This window comes from Crocodylus porosus, unplaced genomic scaffold (assembly GCF_001723895.1).
Source record: "Crocodylus porosus isolate Cpor-Errol unplaced genomic scaffold, CroPor_comp1, whole genome shotgun sequence".
In the NCBI taxonomy this organism is placed as follows: Eukaryota; Metazoa; Chordata; order Crocodylia; family Crocodylidae; genus Crocodylus; species Crocodylus porosus.
The window spans coordinates 19,143,584-19,158,631 of NW_017728912.1; the positions used below are offsets into that span (position 1 = coordinate 19,143,584).

Consider the following 15,048-nt stretch of genomic DNA (forward strand, 5'->3'; position numbering starts at 1 on the left):
AACATGTTGAATTTCTAATCCAAACTGTTGTTGTTTAGGAAGTAGGAAAAAAAAGGGAAACTTCTCCAAAAGTGGAGATTTCTCATATATGTACAATAACATGTATTCTTCCTGTATTGACACATACAAAAATCTCCTCAGTGAGCATCCATGAAAAATTGTAGGTGGGCAAATCAGAGGCGTGGAGATGGTTTCATTGTAAATAGAAATTGTGTAACAGAAACATTAATTCAGAAATTATTGGTTGAAGTTTTGTGGCTTGTGTTATAGAAGAGGTCAAAGTAGATAACTGTAATGATCCCTCTGTCCTGAAAAATCTATAATTCAAACCAGAGGTGACTATAGAAAGCAAGCTGCAATTTACCGGCAGAATTCTCCTACCCCATGCACATGGGGACAAGCCCTGTGCCACTTCTGGGCAGGTCCCAGCCAGAATGGGACAGTTCCCAGCCAGTTGCAGGCTGGGCAGATAAATCTCGGTGCAGCCCAGAGCTGCCTGGGACCTGACCTAAAATAGGACAGTTCCTGGCCAGCCCCAGGCTGAGTAGGGAAATCTCCTCTTGTAGCCTGGAGCGGGCTGGGACCTGCCCCAGAATGGGACAGTTCCCGGCCAATGCCAGATGGATCAGGGAAGGAGGGAGCTCCTGAGTCCCGGCACTGCTCAGCTCCCAGCTCCTGTGGTAAACCAGGAGCTGAGCAGCACTGAGACTGAGGCGGGGACGACATGGACTGAGAGCTACCCCATCCCAGCACCGTTTGGCTCCCAGCTCCTAGAAGCTGAGTAGCGCCAGCAATGGGGGAGTTCCCCATCCCCTGTGGCCCCCTAGTGTAGGGCTGACTGGGAGGAAATTTGTCAGTATCTACACATGCACTACTGCACAGTATCTACTGGCCCAGCAAGTACCATCCCTTCATAAGAACTGTAGCTTTATAGTAGAAATGTTTCTAGGACAAAGGGTCACCCTATCAGAATTTCATATTGTTACAATACTTTAGATTTATTCATTAAATAGGGTTATTCTCCAGCAAATTAGGTAACCACGTACCAATATTTGTGGTAGTACTCTCACTCCTGTTTGATCAGGAATGGATTTGAACATACATACATACATACACATATACATACACATATACACAACCCCCCCATATATATATATAGTCTTAGAGAATCACAGGACTAATATCATTTTAGGCCAGTAGGGGCATATCTGGACTTTTAGACACAGCCCTGCAAGCAGTGCAGATTTGCATATAGCAGCAATGTTCCTCCTCAGGAAGATATTATTTTGCCCAACTAGGCAGTTGTGCTGGCTAGTGCAAAAGAGAGTGATAAACAGTAGCCTGTGTTCTAGAAAGTGGAGATAAGGAGCAGTTCCATCATCCAGAAAAGCTAGAGTTAAAAGTGAGTTCCTCCACAGGTTGTTCCTTTGTTTTCTCCATGTGCAATTCTGTAACAGCTAGTTTGGTTTCTCTTCATTGCATATAAATCTTTCTGTAAGGGCCAGTCACAATCTGATTTTAAGTCTTATCTGCTCCATTTGTCTTTTTCTCCTACTAACAATTTTGTGCTTTCTTCCTCGCTCTTTATACTTTGAAGCAGCCTCCTCGTAAATGCATTGCCTGTAAGCAAGTACCTGTGTACTTGGGCAGGGTAGGGCAGGCTTTTAAAATGAAGCTATCTTTCCCCTAAGTGTGCTCCCATTACAAGTTTAATCACTGATTTCAGCCGAAGCAGAGTTGAGCCAACCCAGAACACTTCTAAAAATGTCTTAAACACTGTGCTTCAGGTCCCCGTTACCAGATTTGTAACAATAATATTTCTTTTCTTCCTCCTTTCTCCCCATGACTTGTCTATTCAGATTGTAATCAGTCTGATAAAAGGAACATGGCTTACTATGTGCCTATTTACTGCCTAGCAAAATAGGGCCTAGAGCTTGGTTCAGTCCTCTAAGTAGTTCAGTAATACATAATAATTTAGTGTTAGCAACCGCTAAAACTTCACTGTAAATTGTATGATTTTAACTCCAGTGTAGTGATGGAGTCGGCTGATGATGTCATGGTGATTTTTTTTTTTTAAAAGGGAATAGTTTCCAAGAATTAGGAAAAGAGAGAGGAGCTTAAAAATACTACCTCCAAGAACTCAAAAGCCAAAGTTATACTTCAAACTGATTAGTTGCCAGTAACTCATTATTTGTGGGGAGGGGGAACTGGCAGGTTTCTAACCCAGAATGCTGAATGATTGGAACTAACATTATTCAGTGCTCCAGTGTGAGGACACAGATTTCATTGAGTCAGTGGAAATTGAAAATATTCTGACCTTTACAAACTGGACTCATATATAGCTAGATTTCTCTGAACTCATGCCTACTGCTGTAACGCTTCTGCCTTTAGACTGCAAACCGTTGGGGGGGTTGCTCTCTGTTAAGGACAACTTATACTAAGTGCTGAGTATAGGGCCTCAACAAAACAACACCCAGAGACACCACCTGAATGTGACAAGTAACAATAGATAGAACATTAAGGACATTTAGTGCTATTCACTGTCATGATGAGAAAATGATGGCTCAACTGGTGACAGTTTGTTAACTCCTAGAATCAGCAACATGAATCCTTCCTTCTCCAGACAGCGGCATTCACGCAACACACCACTAACCACATACAGTAACTTTCTGAGTGTGGATCTGTAAGGGTCAGGGAAATGCAAAAAGCTTGCAAAGAACATTTTTTCCAACTATTTAGGTGGTCTAATAAAAGATATCGCATCCAGCCAAAGATCCTTGTCTGCCTATGTCCTCAGATGAACAGGGCTACAACCAATACATGATAATGTACAAGTACATTATCATTCATTAGCATTGCAGTGACGTAGTTCCATGCAATCACTTGCATTCTAGTGACATGTTCACATGTCGCAACATGTGACCATGGCTGCTTTCCCCTCCTCAGCCTGCCCTCTTACTCTCCTCCCCTTCCTACACACAGGTAGGACAATCTCCCAAACCTGACATCATTTCATTCATAACTCTGTTACAGAACAGTCTAGACAGAGGCTTCATCTCAACAAGGATGACAACAAAGAAGGGGTAAATCCCCCTTAACCCTTTGCAAAAGTTCACACATCAACCATTTAATGCGACTGCAACTTTCTAGCCTAAATCTCAGCCCCTGCTTTTTTATTTGAAGATTTCTCCCTTTGCTTGCTGTGTTTTTGTGATGCTGCTGAACTGATGGAACATCCTCATTATAGACTCTCTCCGAGAGGTTTGTGTCCCCTTTTTCACATCTCAGTGGTGCAGTCCGGTTTGACATTCGGCGAGAGAACCTGTCTGTTTCAAACGCAGAGGGGGCGATGTCTCCTGGGTCCTAAAGACTTTCTGCAGAGTGAATTAGAAGCTTTAACAAAACCCTTAAAAGTAATACATTTTTATTTTTCTGATTTCAAATTACTCTAAGCAAACAGATTTCTGGGTGGTGGGGGGCGAGGGGGGAGTTAGCCAGAAGCTTTATAAAAAAAGCACGCCCTTGCATCCAGGTACAGGCACCACTCGGCAGGACCCTGAAAGTAAAAATGACTAATGGCAAGTATGCAAGTGACAGTCCTACCTGGAGGCGGGAAAGGAGCATAGAAAGATAACAATAAAAATAAAAATAATAATAATAATAATAATAATATACTTCAAGGCAGTCTTTGCAAAAATAGATAACGATCATCATAATAATATACTTCAAATGGTCTTTGCAAAAAGAGATGATGAAGATGATATGAATAAGAGTATTATAATTCAAGGTGATCTTTGCAAAAATGGATAATGATAAATAGTGAGGAGGAGGAGGATAATGATTCTAATAAAAATATTACAGTTCAAGGTGGTCTTTGCAAAAATAGATGATGAGGATGATAATGAGGATGGTGATGATAATAAGAATATTATATTTCAAGGTGGCCTTTGCAAAGGTGGATGATGATAATGATGAGGACGATGATAATGATATTAATTTACAATAATACACTTCAGGGTGGGCTTTGCAAAAATGGATGATGATAACGGTGATGGGGATAAGGATATTAATAAGACTGTTAGACCTCAAGGTGGTCTTTGCAAAAAAATGGCTGATATGATGAGGATGAGGATAATAATTAAGTATATTAATAATAATATACTTCAAGGTGGTCTTTGAAAAAATAGGTGATGATGGTAATGAGGAGGAGGATGGTGAGCGTGATAATGGTGATGACGAGGATGACAATGATATTAAGAGGAATATTATATTTCAAGGTGATCTTTGCAAAAACAGCGGCCTCCTGAAACTTCTCCCCCGATCGCACCCGTGTGCCTCGCTGTGCGGGTCCCGAGCGGGGCGGCCCTCAGCCATGGGAGGAGGGAGGCGGAGAAGCGCCCACTCCCGCCCCCGAGCCGCCGGCTGGCTCTGCCGAGCGCCCCGGGCTTCCGCACCAGCCACGTGCGCCGAGATGCGCGGGAGATTAGAGAGGAGCCGCCTCGGCGGCATCTCATGGCTGACCCGGCTCCAGCCTCCCGTGTGAAGCCCCGAGCCAGCGCAGCCCCGCACCTCCCGCCGTCCGTACTCTCCCGGGGGCAGAGCAGGGGACAGGCCCGGGAAACAGGAGCGTGGCGCGGGACTGACAGGTCCCTGGCCGGGGCAGGCTTGCGGCGGCGAGCGCGGGCAGCGCCTCTCCTCCAGCAAATGAACGTGACCAGCTGGCGGCCAGGGGAGGTCGGGGAGGGTCCTTCATGCCGCAGGCTTCCTCTGCCCGGCTTGCACCGTGCCCGCGGGAGGCTTCTCTGGCCCCGGGCGGGCCGGATTTATTTTTTTTTCCTCTTTTTTTGCACCGGTCCTGGAAGCAGTGCTATAACAGGTCAATGCATGCATGGAGTGGATGGAGCACGCTCCGGTTCCACCACCCAACACCAAAAATAATCTGCTCAATATAGACCTCCGATGGAGGACATATCAGAGACAATCACCTGTCCTGGGAATACCATCTGATTGATCATGGTAGGAACTTACCACTAGGACAACAAGGGATATAACTCGTCTAGATAAGATGCACGGGTGTCACCCGGAGCAGGCAGGGACTGGGCTGCGCACAGACGGGCACTAAGACCGCACCGCCTCCTTTTCCTCCCGGGGTGGATGCAGACACGGGGAGGAGGAGACCTCCAGACACGGGCGGAGGAGGGCTGGGAGAGGAGCGGAGCGATGCTGCAGCGGGGATACAGCTAAAGGCAGACGGCGAGGGGGAGAGGCCGGGGGCTCGGCACAGCCCGGCACGGCGAGAGCCCGACACAGCGCCCGCCCCGCTCCGCTCCGCGCCCGGCCCCTGCAAGGCGTCGCCCGCCCCCCGCCGCCCGCGCCCATGAACATGTCAGTGTTGACTTTGCAAGAATACGAATTCGAGAAGCAATTCAACGAGAATGAAGCCATCCAGTGGATGCAGGAGAACTGGTAGGCGATGCTGCGGGCGAGCCCCGGGGCCGGGCCGGCCCTCGGGCGGGGGGCCGCCACCTGCGCGCCCAGCCGGCCCGGGGCTCGCCTCTGCCCGGCTTCAGCGCCCGCCCTGTGCCCGGGTTACATAACGCGGCATCCCCGTGCTGGCAGCTCCGTGACCTTCCTTCCTCCCCTGCAGCCCTCCCAGCGAGGCTGGGCTTGTGCCTTTCCCGCTCCTCTGCGCCCTTCTTTCCCCCTCGCCGGGCTCTGCCCCAGCTTCCAATGCACAAGTTAAAAAAACCCCAAAAAACAAACCCGGGGCCAAGCGGGCCAGGGCTGCACGCTGCGGGCAGGGGGAGGATGGAGGCAGGGCAAGGCGCGGACAGCCTGTTGGCAGAGGCTTCCCCGGCGGCGCCCGCGCCTCTCCCACCCCTCGTCTCGCCGGCGGGAGGCGGGAGGCGGGCTGCCCGCTCGGGCTGGCGGGAAGGCGGCGGGGCCGGCCTTGCCGCTGCCGCTGCCGGGCACTGCGGAGCCGCCATCCCCCCGCTTTGTGTCCGCCCCTCTCCTGTGCCCCCCTCCTGAGCCCCTCTGACTTGCCCACCTGCCCTCAGCATCTCCTCCCCACCCTTTATCCTCCTCTCCCTCCACCTCTCCCCCCATCCTGTAACTGCAGCTTCCATTCATTCACCCTCCCCTCCTTGGGCTGCCTCGCTTGCCCTCAGCATCTCAGTCCACCTCTCCCCGGCTCCTTGCAGCTCATTCACCCCCACCTCCATTCACCCCGCTGCACTCTTCCTTCCTTCCCTGCTCCCACATGTGCTGTGCCCTCGCCTCCATCTGCCCTCTTGCCCCCTTCCTGGCTGTTTTCCCCGTGCTTCTTCCCTTCCCTTGCTCTTCCTCCCCACTCCTCTTCTCCGCCCTCATCTCTCTTACACTTTCACTGCGTGCTGGCCTGACATTTTCCAGCCTGTTTCCACCCAAAAAGACTCCTCGCTGGGCACGTCTGCACGTGCATGAATGCGCTTTTCCTGTCACATATTAAACGGAGTACCTCCAGTGCGGGGCACTGAATAGCTGCACGGTAGGCTGCTTTAATGCGCAGTACCAAAAGTGCACATTTTTAAAGTGATACTTAATGCACGGTAGCCTATTTTACTGCATATTTTTTTTACATGATGCTTTCATGCACAGTAAAATAGGCCTGTATGTGACACATTGAAGCGCACGTGTAGATGCAGCCACTATGACTAACCCCAACCTTGTTCCTGCCAGGATTTCTGGAGGATGGGGTTGGATACGGACTCCAGCAGTGCCTCTTGGATGAGTCAGGCTGAAGGATTCAAGGCCCCACCAGGGACCTTTTCTGGGCTTGCTTGGTAGTTACTTCCTTGCTAAAAAAAAAGTTAAAATTGACCAAGAAAATGTTTTTTACTTCTCCACTTATCTGGAGAGAGATGACAAAGGAGACTAGCTTCTGAAGGGCCTTGGGGCACTTTGTTCAGATTGATCCCTGTTGGTGCTGGTTTGGGATTTGTTTTTCTTAAAGGCTGCTTAGAGGCAGGCAGGTGGGGACTGGGAGCTTGTTCAGGAAAAGTCCAAGATCAGCTTGGAGGAGAAGGTATGGAACTTTGTTCCTTTGTTCCTTTGAAAAAAAACTTGGCATCCTCATACATTTCAATAAAGGGGTGGAAGAGTGCTTCTTCAGTTAATAAATACTTTCAGAAACCTGCAAGAGATGGTGTATGGAAATTGGGACTCCTTTATGCTCTTTTGGGCTTTGCTGCACTTCATCATGTGACTTGGAGGAAGTTACCTAATCCCTGTGTGCCTCAGTTTCCCAGTTTTTTGCTTGGGGAGAAAAATACTTCCATATCTACCTCCGGGGGTGCTTTGAAGACTAATTAGTTGAAGTTTGTTGAGTGCTAAGTATTATTAAAGTCTCCTTAGGTGCCTCATTTGCTGCAAAGTTTAGCCTGCTGGGTTTTCACTTTCTCGGTTTCAGGGAGGGGACTAATGTTTCCATCCTGTTGCCTTGCAGTTTAAGTAGACTCCATAATCTATATGTGGAATTTCAAGTCTTATTTTAGCTCCTTTAAAGGCACTGATGTATTAGGACTCCAGGTTCACATATAAAAGTAGGAGGGGCGCCTCTCGTTTGAGAACAGTATTGGATGTGAAATGGAGACATGCCCATTGAGATTCTTTCTGCCTTGTGAATGTTCCCTTGGAAACACTAGTAAAGATTCTTCCTGCTTTAAAGTAAATTCACTTGTTAATGAAATCATTCAGGTTTCCAGGATGTTTATTTCTGAGAGAACTTAAGGTAAAATACAGTAGCCAAAGGGGATGAGGAAGGGCTGATACCAATGGGATTTCCAAATACAGATCAATATTAAAGTCAAGAAGCCATTTACTACCTGTCAAAGGCTTAATATAACATCCTCTGGACCAGCATCATCAGGATGCTCCAAAATGGAATTATTAAACAACATGTTTTAGAGAAAAGTATGTTATTTCTTTTATTTGTTTTTGCAGCAAATGTAAATATCAGTGGAATAACCAGGTCTTTGCTTAAGGAGCTATTCCACTTGTGACACGTTTTACACTTGAATCTACAATAATTCTTTGAGTTAAAATGCAGTAGTTTCACCATAAGATGAAGGTCAAACAACTCCTAGTATATAGGTACAGCTATTTGCTCATTCTGTTCATTTCAGAAATATACTTTTGTATCTTACACGTCTAAATAAAACAAATCTTAGTTTCAAGTGACTATTCTTAATGATTAGTATGATGAAATGGACCTAGGGAATTAACTGTCTGTTTGCCATCCAAATAGATTACACGATTTATTTACCATGAAGATGCAAGACTAGTATCTTGAAGCCTAGGGGACAGTAAAGTAAAAGTGGCTGTAAGATTTTTGGTGCTCTCTGGGATTCCAGGCTGATAAAGGACCCTTTTTAATTTATAACAGCTGTTTTCAGGCTGGTGATGGACAGGGAAGCAAACTGAAAGTCTTGTAGCAACAGGCACTACAGAGACCTACCAGGCTTGAGGAAGCTTCCTAAGCCAGGATTTGTGATTAGGGAATGGAAACTAGGTACTTAACTCCCATTTCTGTCTTTGAATTCTCCCCCTTCTGGGGATAACATTTCTGGAGTTTCCGTGCTGTTCATTGGGAGTAATAGTAATTAAACATATTTTAAATCCAAGTGTTCTTATTTCACTTCACAAAGGATCCAGCACTGTAACCTGTAGCACCCTGGAGTGGATGGCTGCATGAGGGCAAAGACTTGCTGAAATCTGGGCCCAAGCAGTGGGGTAATTTTAGTGCTTGTTTAGGAAGGAAGCTTGAATAATGAGTTCTTTGTGAGCTAATGTATCATGTTTGTGATCTTTATGAGCTAAACTATCATACTCCAGTTAATATGTGTGTGTGTGGTTTATACCCCCATGCAGTTATCCCCCAGACTCTGTGGTTCTGTACCATTTAAAAAAAAATCCTTTGGCTGCTAAAGACTTGGCAAATTGCTGATCCCTACAGGGGAGATTACTGACTCATCAGTCAACTTCCAGAATCAAACTATGGGACACGAGTGACTGGTGCCTCCTGAATCTGGGGGTCACACATGGGGGAGCACCAGCCCTACCGACAGCATCAGTGTTGGCCATCAAGGGGCCGGCCTCATCAGGGGACCATGTGCACCCTTGTGCACCCCCTACCAGTTGCCTATGCTATGGGACAATCAGACCCATTCACCATAGTAAAATATTGTTATGTAGGTTTACAAAAAAAGTATATGTGTTACTAGGCAGACAAGGGTCGTTGGGTAAAGATACTGGGTGTTTTCCTAATCCCTGAGAATTTTTTCTCCAAGTAGAGCAGGATCAGGCCCAGTACTTACTATGATGACTTCTTAAATTATGCAAGTTACCCACTCTTCTCCTCTCACTCACACCCAACATTACTAAATCTGCTGCAAAAAGAGAGAAATTGCTGTACAGCAAATTAGTAATGTCTGCAAACTATTGCTTCCCTGCAGCCAAATTGCTGCAAGAAGAGCTAATATTAATATTAAGGTTTCTAATAATTTGTTTTACATTTTTATTTGTATTTGTTATTGCCTTTAGATGTACTATGAAATGGATTCTAGAGCTGAGATTCTTATATACAGCTGCAGTCAGTGAGACAGCAAATGATGAGTGGCTGGAAAATTTTATAAATTCATTGAAAAAGCAGCAAATTCCCCCCCTTCCCCCCATTTGTTTTTTTGTATCTCTACAGACTTCCAGGTTTATTCTGCCAACACTAAAGACAGTTGTTCCTGTTGTAATTGTCTGGCCAATAATAATTATCTTCTGATGTCTGCTGACAAAGTGCTCACCAATAGGAAAGCAGGAGGCCTGTGCTGACTGCTTTGAGATTATCTGTGTGAGGTGACGTCATGAGAGGGCTTGCTTAAAATTACACAGAAACTTTTCCTGTTTCTGTTCTATTGCATCCTGTATAGCTGCTATAGCTATTTATCTTACCATGATGTACTCTTTCTAAAGTGGCTTCTTTTTTAAAGATATGTTTATTTCTGCTAATTCCAAAATAATTTATTCTGTCTTTTAAAAGCCAGTATCTGTACTCTGAGATCACCTTGCAAAGCAGAAGTGCATACCGTAGCGCAGGTATTAGTAACTAGCAAAATTGTGCCTAAATCAATCAGTTCTTGTGCAACAAATATTCTTTGAAAGGGGCTGCTTACTATGAATACTCAAACACTTTATAGCAAGACAGATGTTTATTCTGAGGATGCAGGTAAGTCAGTTATTATGACTCCAGGCTTACTTTTTTATGCCTCAGATTAGGAAAAATATTTCTGTATTAAAAAAAATAGCAATAAGCAGTTCTTTAACCTTTCATTGTTTTTAACCTTAACATTATAGTACCAAAAACCTAAAAGTAAAAGAGATTAGGATGCCCCCCCTTAGTCCCTTTTTTTTCTGACATTGCCTCCTACAGAGGGAACTAAGAAGATGAGAGCTGTTTTCCCCACCTGGGGATTTGCTCATACAAAGGGAGTCTTTAGAGCAGTGGTTCTCAGTCAGGGTGCCATGGCACCCTGCAGAGCCTTGAGATCCTTTCAAGGGTGCCACAGTGCAGCACAATGTTGGCACTGTTAGGTGTGTAGACATGATTCACAAGATAACCCCAGAGATTTCAAACAGGAATCCACAGTGTGAAAAACATTCTGACCTGCTGTGGCCTTTCGAAGTTCTCTGCGACACAAGAATTTTCTGTAGTGTGAAAATGACGAGTTGACATTTTCCATGTCTAATGAGGGAGGCTTTGAGTCTGAAAAGGTTGAGAGCCCTGCCTTACAGGGCTAAATGTACAGATCCTGTTGCTACTTAGTGCTGCTAGAGCAACATAGAGTAACTGTAGCAAGAGCCTGACTCCATCCAAAGATTCTGTAATGTAGTGTTCCTGTTAAATAGACTCAAATTCCTGGGTTTTAATTTCATTGCAGATATGTATCATAGTTTGCCCAGAACAACCTTATATGAGATGCATTTAACATTCTTTTTTGCTAATAATAATATTTTTATTTCAGTAGCAAGCAGAAGCCCTAGTGAAGAATTAGGGCGTTATTGTGCTAGGCCCTGTACATGTGAAGTAAAAAGACAATCCTTGCCAACTAAGTGCAGCATAAATTTAATATTATTAAATGCAAGCTAAGAATAGGTTTCTGTTGTACCTAATAAATCAAATATCATACCTGGAAAACACTCTCCTTAAAGGGCTTTTTTCTGCCTTTTGGCTGTTGACAGAACTCTCAGTGATATCAATGGGAACCTTGTATAAAGAGTGAGCACTGCAAAGTGGAATGAAACAGCATAAATAACACCAGAACAGAAGGAGATATGTGTTTTGCTAAATGGCTCCATGCACAATCTTACACATTTTTACTTAATTCACCAGGTGATGCAGGAAACAAACTAGCTCCAATAACCGTCATTGCTAAAGTTATCGCTAACTATGGGACCTATTATTCCCTTCACTACTATGAGTGTCATGGTATCAGGAGCAGCACAGTCTAGCAAAATAATGTGATGGTGCAGAAATAAGGTACTAATTAAAACTATTTTCCCAGCGCGCTGATTTGCTGAGCAAGAAGTTACTTTGTTGTAACTTCCTGAGATCTGAGTTACATGAAGTTTCAGAGATGTAGCTAACAAGGAATGGCAATCCATTGCTATTTGGAGACAGCAGATATCTGCTCAGTTTATCAGCATGTGTTTTTTTGTGTGTACAGCACATGTCTGTATTTGTATTTTTTTAAAAGGAAGAAAAATAATGAGATAAAAATAAATCTTATCCTTTAGGACAGATGTATCATTGTCTCCAGCAACCAATAGGTCACTGTAGGCCTTAGCATCTTGTTTATTCCATATACCTGTAGTGTCTGAGTGGAACTCTTATCATATTGCTTCATGAATTTTTAAGTTTCTGAGAACAGAGCTCACCTTGTATTTGTCTACAAAGCACCATGCAGAGGTATAAAGCTATAAAATAAGAAATGGGCAATATTTTTTAAAGTGACTTTCTTCTGTGTCCTGTCACCAGGTTCAAGTTTGGGTCCAGAAATAGGCACATACTATTGCTCAATCTGTAGCCTTAGGTCCTCATTGGTGCATAGTTTCCATACATGTGGGAAGGTGTTTTGTATTTTGAAAGTTTCTTCCACGTTTGCACAAGGTTTTTGCATCGTCAGCATATTCGCACAGTTGCAAGTTAACTTTAGTCTTACCAACTCCTGCTCAGAGGTGACTTAGAAACCATTTTCTAAATAGGCACTTAAGGACTGTCTCCAAAATGTCTGTGTTAATTTTGAGCATGGTCACTTTGAACATTTTCATAAGTTCTATATCCTACAAAGCAAATAACACTAAAGCTGTGGTTAGGGGCAGGCATTTCTGTAAGCATAGGTGTTTTAACAAATAGTAACATGGATTTCCCAGTTGGAAGAGGGGTGCAGAAGAGGAAAGTTAAAAGGCTGGTCTTCTACAGGACTGATGTGTGCCTCACACCCCTGCCTTACCCCACCCCCAATCCTGGGTTTGGAAGCAATGTGCCACCATTCCTCCTTGCTTTTCCAAGCTACTCACAGCTGTTGGAGCAGTTGTAAACTGTCAAATGAACTTTGTGAAATTTCTTCTGTATTTCCCATTCCCTTTCAATAGGGAATAAAATTTGGTCCTTAAGGCCCATTACTGATATGTTTGGATATGTACTCACATGCCTTTTGACCTACTTGATTAAATCCCCCATGAGCATAAAGATGTATTTAGCCATGTCTGTCAAGTAGAAGGCAAGGTAGATTTGCATCTTATAGACTAACCTGAGTGGGTAGATATATATAGCACAAACTTTCATGGGCGGAAGGTCACCAGCATGTTGGTGGGGGACATGTTCTGTGTGCTGTTTTGACTTTCCAGTCTGTAACATGCAGCTTAGGACTGGCACGTAGAATAGTTTTGGCCTTAGGAACTGTTGAAAATTGACATCCTCTGTAGTCATGGAGTGGCTCCTCTATATCTACCCTCAAAGTGCAAGTTCACAAGTATAATTTAAAAAGGTTTTTCTTCACCCTAGATACATTAATTGTTAAGAAAAACAGGTTTATACAGTCACATTTGAACTGCCCTTATCTGTTCTGTTGTTATATTATACATGAGTCCTGGTCACTACTACATGCTGCATAGTATTGAGTTCCTGATTTTCAGTTTTTAATTTAATTTTGTTGTGACATGTTTATTTAGTCAAATGCATCCTTTCCATCCCACATTTGTGTTTTTAATACATTGTAATTTTTGGTAACTCTTTGCAAGCGGATGTTATTTAATATCTTTTTATAAACCCCAAAAATAAATATAATAAAGTAGACTGTTTATGTTACTTCCTCAAATAGACATGATTTGATTACATGCTCGTGCAGTAGCTTGACTAGGGGGAGACAACGTGAGCAAACTGCAGAAATTTGTTATGCTGTGATCTTCTAGTGAACTCATGAGTAGACTCCTGTGTTCAGTGGGACTCTCTCAAAAAACAACTTCCACTCACATGGGGCTTCTTTCAGCTCCAGGACTGCCATTTCCTGCATTTCAGGCAGGATGGAAACAGGCATTGCTTTTGTACCACCATAAAATTTTTTATGGAGGCACAAAGCCCGAGCAAACATATGTTCAATCCCCTTGTTATGCCATAAATGCCTAACATTGTGGCTGCAACCAATAGATGGCATACATTTCTCCCACTTTTTTACAGGGAACATCTGCATGCTTTATGGCAAGCGCTCTTGAGGCTTCAGGGGAATTCACAGAACCCGCAGGATCAGGCCACTGGAGCCCTGGGAGAGCCTGCCCAGGTTCCCACATCACAGACATGTGTCACGGGAAGCACCCAGCAGAACATTTTCTTGTTACACTTATTGCACTGCCACATGCCAACTGGGGACATGCATCTACAAATGGGGGACCGCATTCAGGGGCCCTGTCATGCAGAGGGACTCCTGCAACATGCATATTATGCATGCATATTATGGTGTTTTGCCCGTAGTCAGGGCACGGTCTGCAGGCACAGGGTAGAGTTCCCTTCTCTGCACTTGCCAATGTGTGCCTTAGGAATTCCCTTGCAGGTGGATTCCCAGGGCATGCATTTTATACTGCGGTGCCCTGAGTCAGTATGCAATCTGCAAGCCCAGAGTGGAGGAACCCTCTGGGCTTGCAGATGCATGCTTCAGGTTGGGATGTGGCAACGTTACACATGAGCCCCAAGGATCCCCTGAAAGCTGCCATGCCCCAGGATGGAGCATGGCACTGGGGACCATTGTCCCACAGGATCAGGCTCCTGATGCCCTAGGAGTGGCAAACATCTGTCCATATTTGTTTTTAGTCACAATGCCTAACATAACTGGGCCCTGACCTGGCTGAAGTCAGAACGTGCTACCTTCTTATGTTATGATATGATAAATAATAACAATGGCCAGCCGTCTGACTGGTCTTTACAAAGGCAGAACTCAATCCTAATTTCATTAATTTCAGCAAGGACAGGATCCAGCCTACATTTTTCCTTCTAAAGTTACCAGCTGGGTGGGGGGTAACTTGTTTTCAAGTTTTGCTTGACATTGGGTAATTCTTTCTTCCTAAGGGGAAATGGAGTAAAGAGTAATTTTTGCCCTACTAGTTTTTATTGTAGTAAAAATTTATTAATAATTATGACCAGTAGAGTGAAACTGTAGACAAAGCTTTTGAGGGGAGGGGAGAAAAAAAGAGTATTTACTCATGATTGCCAGTTTGGTTAATATTATTTAAGATCAACATTTTTTTAAATGATGTTCTTGCTGTTATGTACTCTATGATTATATATTGCAGAACTGTATAATGCAGAGAGATGCAATAATGGCCTGGGGGTCCCAAATGTAGTGTACAAGTAGATCTATCAAGAGATAGAACTGGCGGAAGTCACAACTGGAAGGCAGGGCAGATAGGCAACTTTACAGACTAATTAAATTAGATATATAGAGAGAAAGCTCAAGCTTTTGTGAG

The 15,048-nt window shown here is 44.3% G+C and overlaps 1 protein-coding gene across 2 annotated transcripts in view; it reads left to right on the top strand.

Annotated features, from left to right (window-relative positions):
• Positions 1–5,144: 5,144 nt before the first annotated feature.
• The window catches only part of ELOVL6 (ELOVL fatty acid elongase 6), a 135,721-nt gene continuing 125,817 nt past the window's right edge, over positions 5,145–15,048 (top strand). For both annotated transcript variants that reach the window (XM_019534100.1, XM_019534102.1), the window contains exon 1: positions 5,145–5,466. In XM_019534100.1, the coding sequence (XP_019389645.1) occupies positions 5,378–5,466 (89 nt within the window). In that variant the 5' untranslated portion in view covers positions 5,145–5,377. The remainder of the gene's footprint in view (positions 5,467–15,048) is intronic.